The sequence below is a fragment of the Lipotes vexillifer genome, unplaced genomic scaffold (assembly GCF_000442215.2).
Source record: "Lipotes vexillifer unplaced genomic scaffold, Lipotes_vexillifer_v1.1 scaffold754, whole genome shotgun sequence".
Classification (NCBI taxonomy): Eukaryota; Metazoa; Chordata; class Mammalia; order Artiodactyla; family Lipotidae; genus Lipotes; species Lipotes vexillifer.
In genome coordinates this window covers 353,263-365,215 of record NW_006777649.1, presented here as the reverse complement: position 1 = coordinate 365,215, position 11,953 = coordinate 353,263, and the positions used below count along the sequence as shown (strand labels likewise).

The 11,953-nt window shown below is 44.9% G+C and overlaps 1 protein-coding gene across 6 annotated transcripts in view; it reads left to right on the top strand.

Annotated features, from left to right (window-relative positions):
* The window catches only part of PPP2R2B (protein phosphatase 2 regulatory subunit Bbeta), a 472,951-nt gene that overhangs the window by 402,688 nt on the left and 58,310 nt on the right, over nt 1-11,953 (top strand). For all 6 annotated transcript variants that reach the window (XM_007451245.1, XM_007451243.1, XM_007451246.1 and 3 more), the window contains one exon: nt 5,661-5,838. In XM_007451245.1, the coding sequence (XP_007451307.1) occupies nt 5,661-5,838 (178 nt within the window). The remainder of the gene's footprint in view (nt 1-5,660; nt 5,839-11,953) is intronic.

Here is an 11,953-nt window from a genome sequence, read left to right as displayed (position 1 = left end):
GGAAAGAGAGCGAGGAGAAGGGGATTCCTTAACACGGAGGGGGATCAGTATTGGGCAGCTCCCTGCACCTCCCTGAGGCTTCTTTATCCCCACAGTTACACCTGTGATCCAGCCCTGGCTACTTATCCTACATCTCCTACCACTTTCCTTCCCTGCTCACTCCTCTCCAGCCACAAAGGATCCTCACTGTTCCTCCTACCCTCTAAGCACATTCCAACCTCAGGGCCTTTGCACTTGCTGTTTCCTCTGCCTGGAGTGCTCTTCCCAGAAAGCCACATGGCTGGCGCCCTCCCTCCATTCAGCTCTCTGCTCGAGTGTCATCCCCTGAGGGAGGCCTTCCATCCTCACCCCACCTCACATAGCATGACGTCCATCCTGCACGCCCTCACCCAACTCAGGTTTTCTTCATGTCTGATATAGAGGAGGGATTGATTCCATGTTTTGAGTGAATAACAAAATCGCTGACCGCCCCCCACACCCAGAAACGCACAGAATCACACACTTGCACGCATGCGCTTTGCTCCAACCCCCCCACCCCCACCCCGAGCTCTGCACACACCGGTCCCTCTGACCGGAGCACAGCTTCCGCCCCCAACTTCTGCCTGGTGGATTCCCACAAACCCTTCACCTCCTGCTCGCTTACCAGTCCTGTCCTTTTTGAGGCCCCCCTTGAGCTCCCCAAGCAGACACGGGGCCCATTTGGCTGACACTGTCCTGGGCAGTGCACCTGCACTGAGACATCCACGTGCGTACTTATCTCTCCCGCACACCTGAGGGTGATCCTCCAAGCCCAGAGGACAGAGCAGCCAAGGACTTAGACTCCAGAGTCGGGAGTGCCAGGCATGAGTATGAGCTGTGTGACTTTATACAGATTACTTAACCTTTCTGGCCTCTGTTTCCTCATCTGTGCAGCAGAGATCATATTATCCACCAAGCTAAATGATAGGGTACTGATGAGGATTCACTGATGAATTGCTTAACATTATGAGCAGTCAGCTGGGTCGGAGGATGGTGAGTGGAGGGTGTGCTATGCGAGGTGGGGTGGGCGTGGAGGGCCTCTCTCGGGGGGTGATCACTGAACAGAGCCCTGAGTGATGTGATGGAGGGAGCCACGGGGTGCTCTGGGCTCCTCTCATCCACTAATACCCCAGCTGAGACACATCTCTGTAAGCGCCGTGGCAGGTTAGACTCTGAGGCTGCTCTCTTGGGCCCTGGGACATTATCCGGCTGATACTCTAACACGATGCTTATTATCTTGCCAACCAGGCCAGGGTGCTCATCCTTCAGAATCAGGCTCTGGGAGATGAGCAGAAACTGAATCAAGGTCAGGGAGGAGTATGAGGCACCTGAGGGAAGGCCGTGAATTCCGGCATCGCAGTCCAGAACCACCTGTACCCCCCGAGGGCCAAGGGCTGACCCGCATTCTCATTCGCAAGCACAATGCAGCACCAGCCTTGTCTCAGGGATGAGTCTAGGCCCACGGCCACTGCCAAGATATCTCAGAAAAGAGGGTTTGAACTACCATTTAAAGGTCCTGGTTTGATCCTGGAGTTTGTCTGGTTCTGTGGAGAATGACTCAGGCACCTGCTGTCGGGGGGCAGAGGAAGGGAAGCTCTGGGATGAGTGGCAGAAACCCAGGCTGTGTTGGCAACCCCAACTGGGTGACCATAGATGTGGCATGTAACCTCTCGGGCTCCTGATTTGCTCATCTGCAGAATATAGGAACTGTCTGGGCCAGTTGGTCTCAAAATTTCCTTAACCACAGAAATAGTTATTTAAGCAAGATATTGATTGAGAATCCAAACATATTACCAGGAATGATGAAGAGGGAAAGGCCTAGGCACCACGGCCTCCCACTCTGCCCCCCCACAACATAACACTTATACACACGACAGCCTTGAAAGAGGCTTTCATGGCCCTTCCAAGATTCAGTGTTCCGTGATTCAATGTCACATGCGTATGGCACAGTCCTTTCAAACTGTTAGGCTGAACCACATGAAATTACTGAGCTTTGACAATTTTTGACTTGCAGAAATGACATTCTCCTATTTCAGCCTAAGAGTTTCATTTGTAACAATGGTCACGTGTGCTCACGCAGGAACCAAATTGTCCAAGTTGAGCCCCTCATCTTCCTCTCTGTGTGACATCGGACAGGATACCTTTCCTGTAAAATGGCAAACAAGGAGTCTTCCTCGTGAGGTCGGCTACTGAGAGGGCTGAAGGGCAGGGGTGCTGTAACGCAGTGACTGCTACTACAGGAAGCCCTCCATGATCTCACAGGGAAAGCCCAAATGGTTGCCTGTGGGCCGAACTCAAGGAACTGTGTCCCACTATTCTTCCTGCCTGGCCCCAAAAGGAGTAGTAGAAAACACAGTCCCAACAGGGTTTCTTAACTGGTCATCCTGTCCAGCTTGAACTGCCTTACCTCCCTCTTCCTTCCTGTGAGGGGTGTCACTGGGCAGTGGATAGCCTTGACCTGGGCATGGGAATGGCGTTGGAATATCATGAGTGACGTTCATCCCCTGCCTCATCTGGGCAAAGCATTAGCACTCCCTCCCCAGATACCTACCCGGAGCTTCCCCATTAAGTGCCACATCATGCAATATGTCAGCCTGAATTAGCAGGCAGGCCCATCACATTAAACCGAAACTCTGGGCTGGCAGTTACCACTTGGTAATGCCTCTTTATCCTGGCTGTCGTGCACCCTTCCCTGCCACCAGAGCCACGGGAAGCCTCTGCGGACAGTGCATGGTAATGAAGGAGGCCCAGGGAAGAGTTGAGGAGAAGCCACAGGAAGTCATCACAGATTCCATTTCTTCCACAGCCCTGGGGAGCCTGCTTTGAGCTCCTCTACCTTGCGGGGCTGAGCAGAGCTCAAAAGCTCCAGGTGGGGAGTTCCTTTATGACAAGCCGCGAGAGCCGGCATGTGTCTCTGAAAGCACACATGAACACCTACAGCACCAAACTGAGATTTCTAGAGGCAGCTTAACCACAGAATTCTATGACTACCACTACCATTATTACTACCAATAATCCTATTGATTCCATAAATTCTATGGGCACTGTACTCGTATCCCTTACAGAGCATTTATCACGTCTTACCATGTATGCTCTTTGAGTGTGGTGTGATACAGTGGAAAAAGCACTAGATTTGCAGTCCGATAGACTCTGGGATCAAATTCTGGCTATGCCTCCTATAGCTGGGCAACTCTGGGCCAGTGACTTAGCTTCTCTGAGCCTGAGTTTTCTCTTTGTAATAGTACTTTGTACTACTAGTATCTATTTCACAGAGTTGTTGAAACAATTACTGAGATGGTGTGTGAAGAATGTTTGACGCAGAGCCAATGCCCAATAAATATTTGCGGGAGAGTTCCTAAGGGCAAAGGTACTTTTCTTGTCCATTACAAAGCCTTAACTCAGACACACCCTCATTTGGCATTCGATAGTATATCACCTTCCTTTTCAAAGTTCTGCTTCCCTCATCCTCTAACTTGTTCTCTACTCTACATCAGAAATGATCTCATGAAAACTTTGAACCTGATCATATCAAAATCATTGGAAATCTTTTGATTTCTTCCCATTTCTCTTAGGATGATGGCAAAAATCTTTCCTGGGGCCTGCCTCTTACCTCCCCTGTCACTTCATCTTCCACCATGGTTCTCATCACTCTCTGTCTCAACTACGTTGACCCATCGATCTTTCATTCTTGCCTTACCCTCACCACCGGACCTTTGCACACGCTCTTTCCGCTGAACGGAGCATTCTTCCTTCCCCTCCTGGCCCAGTAAACCCCTTCTTATACTTTAACCAACCAATTCTTACTTCCTCAGTAAAACTTCTCCAGACCTCCCTGGCCAGGTGAAATCCTTTAATGCTATTTCCTCTCCTTTTGTACTTACTACAAATAAAATGTACTTACTACATTTTATTATGAGATGATTTTGTACCTACCTCTAGCACCTGGACCAGCCATGTGAAGGCAGGACCTGTGTCTGGTTTTGCTCACCAGTTGAACCCCCCAGGACCTTGTACAGAGCTCAAGCAAATGTTGCTGAAAGGGTGAGTGGGAGGTTGAACTGAAGGGCAAATCATCTCAACAGATCCCAACCTTCTTGATAAGTAGGGCACAGTGAGTATTTCAGGTAGTATAACCAGAGCCCAGAAGGGGCAGGATAATTGCCAGAGGTCACACAGCCTGTCAGTGAGGGGCGAATCTGTGGTCAGAACCTAGTTCTTGCCATCCCTGGGCTTATACTATAGAACCATTATCCAGAACAGGGTAAAGGGCTCTCAAAGACTTTCCCTCCCATCCCACTGCTGCTTTTCAGAGGACCCCTGGCTCTTCCTACATCCGCATCTCAAGCTCCTCTGGTTTCCAGGATATCCACTGCCACATTTGCGTAGAATTCTGTGATTCCTCTGAATTGTTTTTTAACTTAAAAACTACCTCAAAATCCTTCAAGACTGAGCTGGAAGAATTCTGTTTTGTAAAAGGTTATATTGTTGAGGTGACTGCACTCCACAAAATTTAACCTTTGTTTCCGCCTTCTTTCCCTCACCCACTGGGTTGACAGAAATCCAGAATTTGAAGTCTTGATGGACAACCTGGTATCAAATCAGGGCTCAGTTGCCGGAGATGGCTTCCCTGAAAAGAAAATAGCTTTTGGTGCTTTTATTTTCTCATTTCTGTTAAAGGGCCAGGCCCATGTTTTGTGTTTGTTGCATTGTGTTTTAGTCTGTCTCCTCTGAGGCGTTAGTTTTCCCACTACTTTCTCAGGAGCCAGTGCACCCAGGTGTAGGCAGAAGTGCCCTTGAATTCAAAGAGGGAGTCAGAACAGAGGTGGGTCTTTGTTCCTGTTTGCCAGGAAGAGTTTCTTGCGTGCAAAACTATACTTAACTGCCTGATTCTCTGACCCATGGGGAAGGTGACATTTACTCACGTATTCTTACTCACTCACTTAACAAATATTTACTGGTTATCCTTCATATACCAGTAAGATGATCATATAATTTATTGTCCAAAGGAGGACAGTTTTGATGTGCAAGTGGATACTGCCTTGTTGGTACTCCAAGACAACAGGTTAAACCAAGGATGTCAGTGGGTGCCCTGTATATTAATGGCTGAATTTGGGATACTAGAAATTTGGGTGATTATATGCTTTCCCAAAATTCCCTTAAGGATTGAGGATAAAGCCAGGATGGGGTCTAGACCTCCAAAGCCATGAAGGATAAATTTTAATCTCAGTTGAACTAGACGTTTCTAAAATTTTCCTACAACTTCCTTTCAAAAATAGATTTCATGGTTAAAAAACAAACAATCTGGAACAACAGCTCTGGAAGCTAATGACCCCACAGTGGATTCTAAGTTCCCCTGAGATGAGGCCACTTTGAGGGGCCACTTGAAAAACATGTTAGAATCTATAAAGGATGAAATTGCCCATCAGGGCTAAGGGATGGTGACATTTTTGAGGAAGGAATAAAACTAAAAGGAACCAAAGGGAATAGGAACAACATGTAATTTATCAATCTCCTTTTCTGGCTCAGAGCTCCTTTGACGTAGTCATGATTTTGTATATGATAGTAAAGGACATAAACATGCACACTCTTTTCCTAGTAAAGAGCTCTGGGTTCTGAAGTGATTTGTTTCTCTTGCATTCCAGGTGCCTGTCCTGAGACCCATGGACCTGATGGTGGAGGCCACCCCGCGAAGAGTATTTGCCAATGCACACACATATCACATCAACTCCATATCAGTCAACAGCGACTATGAAACCTACATGTCAGCTGATGACCTGAGGATTAACCTATGGAACTTTGAAATAACCAATCAAAGTTTTAGTATCCTTTCTTTGGGGCCAATAACCAGTTGGCTTGAATCAAGAGTATTCAGGTATGAGCAAGCTTGGGGGAAAGTGGAATAGAAAGGGGCAATCACAGTGGAAGGCCTAGAACTTGTGGAGAACTGTTCCCTTTTAAATTACATTGGCATCTGTGATACTCGTTCATCCAAACAAAGTTAGGGAACTACTGAATTACAAGTAGTGGACCGGGGCTACCTCTGGATTAGAACTCTGAGTCAATCCCTTCATGCAGAGGCATTTATGTGTCATGAATTACAAACTAGATTTGACTTTATCAACTATAAGACCAGACCTTAGAGTTCAGCGTAGGGTTCCTGCCTCTAGTTAATGGATTCACAAATGGCCTATATGGACATTATGGACCACAGGTACACAGGAGATGGTTTTCATTGTATCGTAATAATGAAAATAATAATGGCTGCCATTTATTGAATTCCAAGCACTGAACTGGGAATATAATGCATAGAATCTCATTTTGAAAGATGCATATATCATTATTGTCCAGCGTGATGAGTTTTCACAGACAGAGCACTCCTGTGCACGTAGCATCCAGATCAGAAAACCAAACTTTATTAGCAACGCTCATGTCCCCATCACACTTCTTCAGTCTCTACCTGCCAAGAGTATATTTGATATAACAACCCCATATTGACATTATGGGGTTGTATTATTATCTTCTGTTTAGCTAAAATTTAGAGAAGTCGAGACAATTGCTGAATGAGTATCTGACCCAGTATTCTCACCCTACTATATTGACCGTCTATTTAATATTAAAAATCGGTCATTTATTCAGCACCTATCATGTGGTCCATCCCACCACAAACCTGACTCTTCACTTGAATTCCCAACCTCAGTTAAGGGTTTCACCATCCAGGTAGCTAAGCAACTGACCTAAGAGTCAATATTGATCTTTTTTCCCGCTCTCCAGCCTCCCCACCCCCCAACCCGATATCTGTGAGCCCTGCCTTTGCTTCGTCTAAAATATATCTCAAATCAGCTCATCTTGCTCCATCTCCATTCTACCGACCCACACTAGTTAGTACAGGCCGCTGTTGTCTTACCTATGTGACTGCAGTAATCTACTGTCTAGTCTCCATTCTCTCTCGTGCTCCTACACAATACGTGTTCCACATAACAGAGTAGACCTTTCAACATGTAATTCAGATATTATTCCTCCCCAGATTAAAACACACTGGTAGCTTTCCTACTGAACTTAGGATAAGGTCCAAGTTCTTAACTCTGGACTGCAAGATTTCACATGATAGTGGCCCTGCATCCCTCTTTGATATCCTATCATACCAATCTGCCCTGATTCACTCTGCTTCAGCCAACTATCCTCTTTTCTGTTCCTGGATAAACCTTGTTCTTACTTCCGTTCTCTGCATGTGCTGTTCCCTCTTTCTGGAATACTCTGCCCCCAGAGTCCACATGGCTAACTATGTGTCATCATATAGACTTCAGTCTCCTGTCACCTCCTCAGAGGCACTTCCTCCCACTAACTCCCAAGTAACCCCCAATAACCCTCTATCCCCGTTAACTTCATAACATGTATCACTGTTTGAAATTCGTTTTTTTAATTTGTGTATTTGGGGTTTCCCCATATTTGAATGTGAATTTTATGACAGAAGGAACTTTATATGATCCATTCCTGTATCCCAGTACCTAGAATATTCTGACATACAGAAAGTACCATTTTGATTGGACGTGTCAAGTTTGAAATACTGGTAGGTCACCAAAGTGGAGCTATCCAGTGGATAATTAATCATGAAATAGAACCTGGCAATTTCACCTTAAGTGTATATTAGTTACAGTACAGCTCTGAATGTTCTGATATAAAATAGACTCCATAATGGCTCAAACATATAGATTATTTCTCTTGTAATATCCAATATTGATGATCTCCATCCGCAGGCAGCCTCCTCCAATGAGTGATTCAGAGATTCAGGTTCTTTCCATCTTGTGGTTCCCCAGTGTCACCATGCTTCTCTGCATCTGTACAGCAAAAGAGGAAGATTGTGTAGGACCACACATGGGAGACTCCTACGAGCCAGGTTCTAAAGTAGTGTGCATTCCATTGGCTAAAGCTCAGTCACATGATCACATCTAACTGCAAGGCAGGCTGGGAAATGTAGTATAGCTGTTGCAAATGAGTAAAAAGACCTGGTTTAGGTACACAGACACCTGACGTTCACCACAGAAGAGTGCTCAAGGCTTTTCAGAGTTCCCCAAGGCTTTTCAGAGAATGCAGCCGTAAGCCAGTCGTGGTGATTATGGAGACTGAGAACTGACCATTAAGACCGTGACTGGCATCTTTTGTTGATCACAGAGCAGATGCGACACACTGTCTGAGCCTAGGAGAATCTGCCTACAGATTTTGCCTGGAAGTGCAGCTGCTAACAGAACGAGTGTGGGTGGTGGTTCCCTTTCTCCCTTGACATCTATTCCAAGAGCCAGAAATCTGCTCAGGCTCAGCTGAGCTTCTGCTGTCCCCAGTCTAGGTGACATGCTTTCCAAATTTTGCCTCCAGGCCTTCAAGAGGGAGGGAAGTTCCGTTAGGCATTTTGGGAGACAGATGCCTTGGGGAGAATGCAAAAGGGACATATTAATAGCACAATTGAGGTTATATTCTGCAGATGTGTGACAGCCTGCCGGATGCTGACATACAAATGAGACCGTGCCATTCACCCTTAAAGCAGCCATATGTAAAATAATCATTGTCATCATGAGAATGATGATAACTGATATCTATACAGTTATTTTCAACCAGACCTCCTTAAGCACTGAGCAGACTGGTACAAACTGGGACCCCCTTGCTTATCGTCTCTGAAGTGCAGCCGCCTCTGGGGTAGGAAGCGGCCATCTTTCAAAATAGCCTCGGAAAAACACCAACCACCAGACAGGCCACCGACCATTGATAAATCATACGTTGTTTAGCACCATTTCTATAATGCCTCTTATCCACTAAGGAGGCAGAAGAAACATGGTTCAGTATAGAAAAATGTGGGGTTCCCAAAGTATGGTATGAGCATCCCTGAGGTGGGAGGCGAGGTTCTTCTAAATACTACATGGACGTTTTTTGTTTTCATAATTATGTATTTATGATAATGAATATTATAAAATACAACTATCGTATCAATCCTATGATATTACAGATACTGAAAAATCCATTTAAATTTCAAAGTGCATATATGTAAAGAAAAGTATTAGTAAATATTAAGGCAAGTGGCCTTGCAATATGGTTTTTTAAAAAGTCATAACTTCTAGTGACTAGCATTTGGTGTGACATTGGCATTATTTTTGAGAACAGATTCTTTGGAGTCCAACAAGCTTAAAATTCTCACCCAGCTCTACTACTTGCTGGCTGTGTAAAGCTTTAACATGTCTTTTAACTTAGCCAAGCTTCTATTTCATGATCTGTAGAGAGGAGCTCTGAAAAAGAGGATTGTCAGAATTTTTTTAAAAGGTGTTTACACACACACACACACACACACACACACACACACATATATGTGTGTGTGTGTATATATGAGCATATGTATATACATATATATACATATACATATATGCTTAGGGCAGTACCTTGCTAAGTAAATGATCAGTAAACAGGGACCACCACAAAAGGAAACTAGAAAAGTTGAGCGTTAGAAGGGTGGATTCTGCTCTGCTGAATTCATTATCTGGGTCCTCTTCTCAATTCTAGACACCTCCTTTGGTTCTGCAGTTTGATGTTCTTTGCAAGATGTTACTCATTATACCCTAGTTACCAGATATCTGCAGGGTGTCTGAGGTCCATCCTTTGTATTTAGCACCATATCAGAGGGAAGCATTCCTAGCTTTATGGCACCTGGTCTTGAATCCTCTTCCTTCCGTCTGTAGCCAGTCTGTCCCTGTTTTGTTTAACAGCTTCTGGCTTAAAGTGGTTAAACTTTGGCCTTAATGGGTTAACTACATCAGGACAATAATAAATCATTTCTCGATTAGTGATTTTCTAGGGTAAGAGGCAGCCCCAACTTTTCAATAAAAGAAAATTGCTATAAAAGGGTGATTCTTAATTATGAAAACTATGGTATACCTAGGATCCTTTGAACTCTGTTCTCAGAACTAAGAATGAGTTGACCTGGGCTCCTACCTAGTCCAATATGGGACCTATTAAATAAATCCACGTCAAGTAAAAAGTAAATATACAGTCCTCAATAACTATATACTGAGCACTTAGTTTGTGCCAGGCACTGCGATAAGCCATGGGGATATAAGAGTGAAAAGTAACAAATTTTCTGCTGATTCAGAATGACATTCACCAAATAATCACACTAATGAGTGTATTATTACAAACGGAAGTAAGTCCTGTGAAGAAAGGGAATATGGTTTTGTGAATGCATTTTTTAGAAACCTGATGTAGACTAGGGAATAAAAGAAGGCTTTCCTGAGGACTGATTGTTAAGTTGAGATTTGCAAGAGGAAGAGTATGAGCTAACTTGGCCAAGAAGTGCGAAAAGATCAGTCCACCATATGTACAAAGGTCCTGTGGCAGGAGGGAGCACGGTATGTTGGAGGAACTCAAGAAGGCCCGAGGGTGAAGTAAAGCATGGTGTGAGCAAGCTAGAAAGATAGCACAAGACACACCTTGCATAAATCCAGTCTCTAGGCATGAGACAGAGGGTTTCTCTGGGAGAAGACAACTGGATTCCAGGGGTACTTGATCTCTGACTTGGTCTTTATCAGCTCTCTGCATCAGCTTCACTTGTCAACTGAGCTGAGGCCCTTTTGGATTTGATTCCCTGTCAGGGGACCATAACCAGAACTCCTGGCTTCTAGCTCTGTCACTCCTTAGTACTAGGGACAGCAGTCTTCCTTTTAATGCAATAGGATTCTGCCGGGCATGCTTTGAGGGACGCTGTGGGGCTCGTACAGATTTCTCTCCCTTCTTGCTGCTGTGGCTTTCATCCACAGCTGTACATATCAGTTGTACATATCAATCTTAGTCTGGCATCTAGTGTAATAGGAGAACATTCATTCCAGTGACACGTCCAGCACATTGGCCTGTGTGTGCCAGAGCAGCCCCCTCTTTGCCATATTAAATGCGGCCTTTGGTGGTTTGTCTCAGGCCTGTTGCCTTGCTTGTGTGGTTGCTGACCCTCTGTATCTGACACCAGACCTAGGGCTTTTGGAGTCTGGGGATTTCTCCTCCCACAGAGCAAGCCCTCTGAGCCTCATGTTATGAGGGGAAAGGGCAAGAATGCAACTCTGCACACTTCTTTCGGACTTCTTGAACGTCCTTGGGGCGGTATCACCAAGTAGTTGGGAAGGCAGACTCTGGAGTCAGATTCACTGGATTTGAACCCGGCTCCATCTCCTAAAATCTGCGTGACCTCGACAAGTTGCTTAACATTTCTCTGGCCCTCAATTTCCTCATTGGTTAATGGGGATAATAATACCACCTATCTTAGGAGGTTGTTGTGAGGTTTAATGAGGTTGTCTTGTAAGGTATTTAGCCAAGTACCTGCGAAAAGAGAAGGCTCTATAAATAGTAGCTTTTATTATTTGGGGCATATGCCCAGCCCCCTGTTCTTCTTACCTTGTTGCTTGGATCCCACTCTCTCCTAAGAAAACCACAGGCTAAATGAGCCACACTATACAGGCCTGGCATCTTGGCCTATTGACCTACTGTGAGTTTTCTGCATCTTAAAAAAAAAAAAAAACCTTCCCTAAAGAAGGCAGCTAAGTCATAAGAATGAAGTAAAGTAAAACACAGAAACATTTTTTATTTAATTTTTTAAATTAATTTTTATTGGAGTACAGTTGATTTACAATGTTGTGTTAGTTTCTGCTGTACAACAAAGTGAATCAGTTATACATATATCCACTCTTTTTTAGATTCCCATATAGGTCATTACAGAGTACTGAGTAGAGTTCCCTGTAGATAACTAGTAAGAACACATAAACATTTATTGAGCACTTACTATGTGCACTGGAGATGCCAAGATGAATAAAACTCCATCCCTGATATCATGGTCCATGCAATCTGGAGGGAAGGTGAGTTCAACCAGAGAAGCAAAACCAGTAGGAGAGGGTGTGTGTGGGGGGGGGGGGGG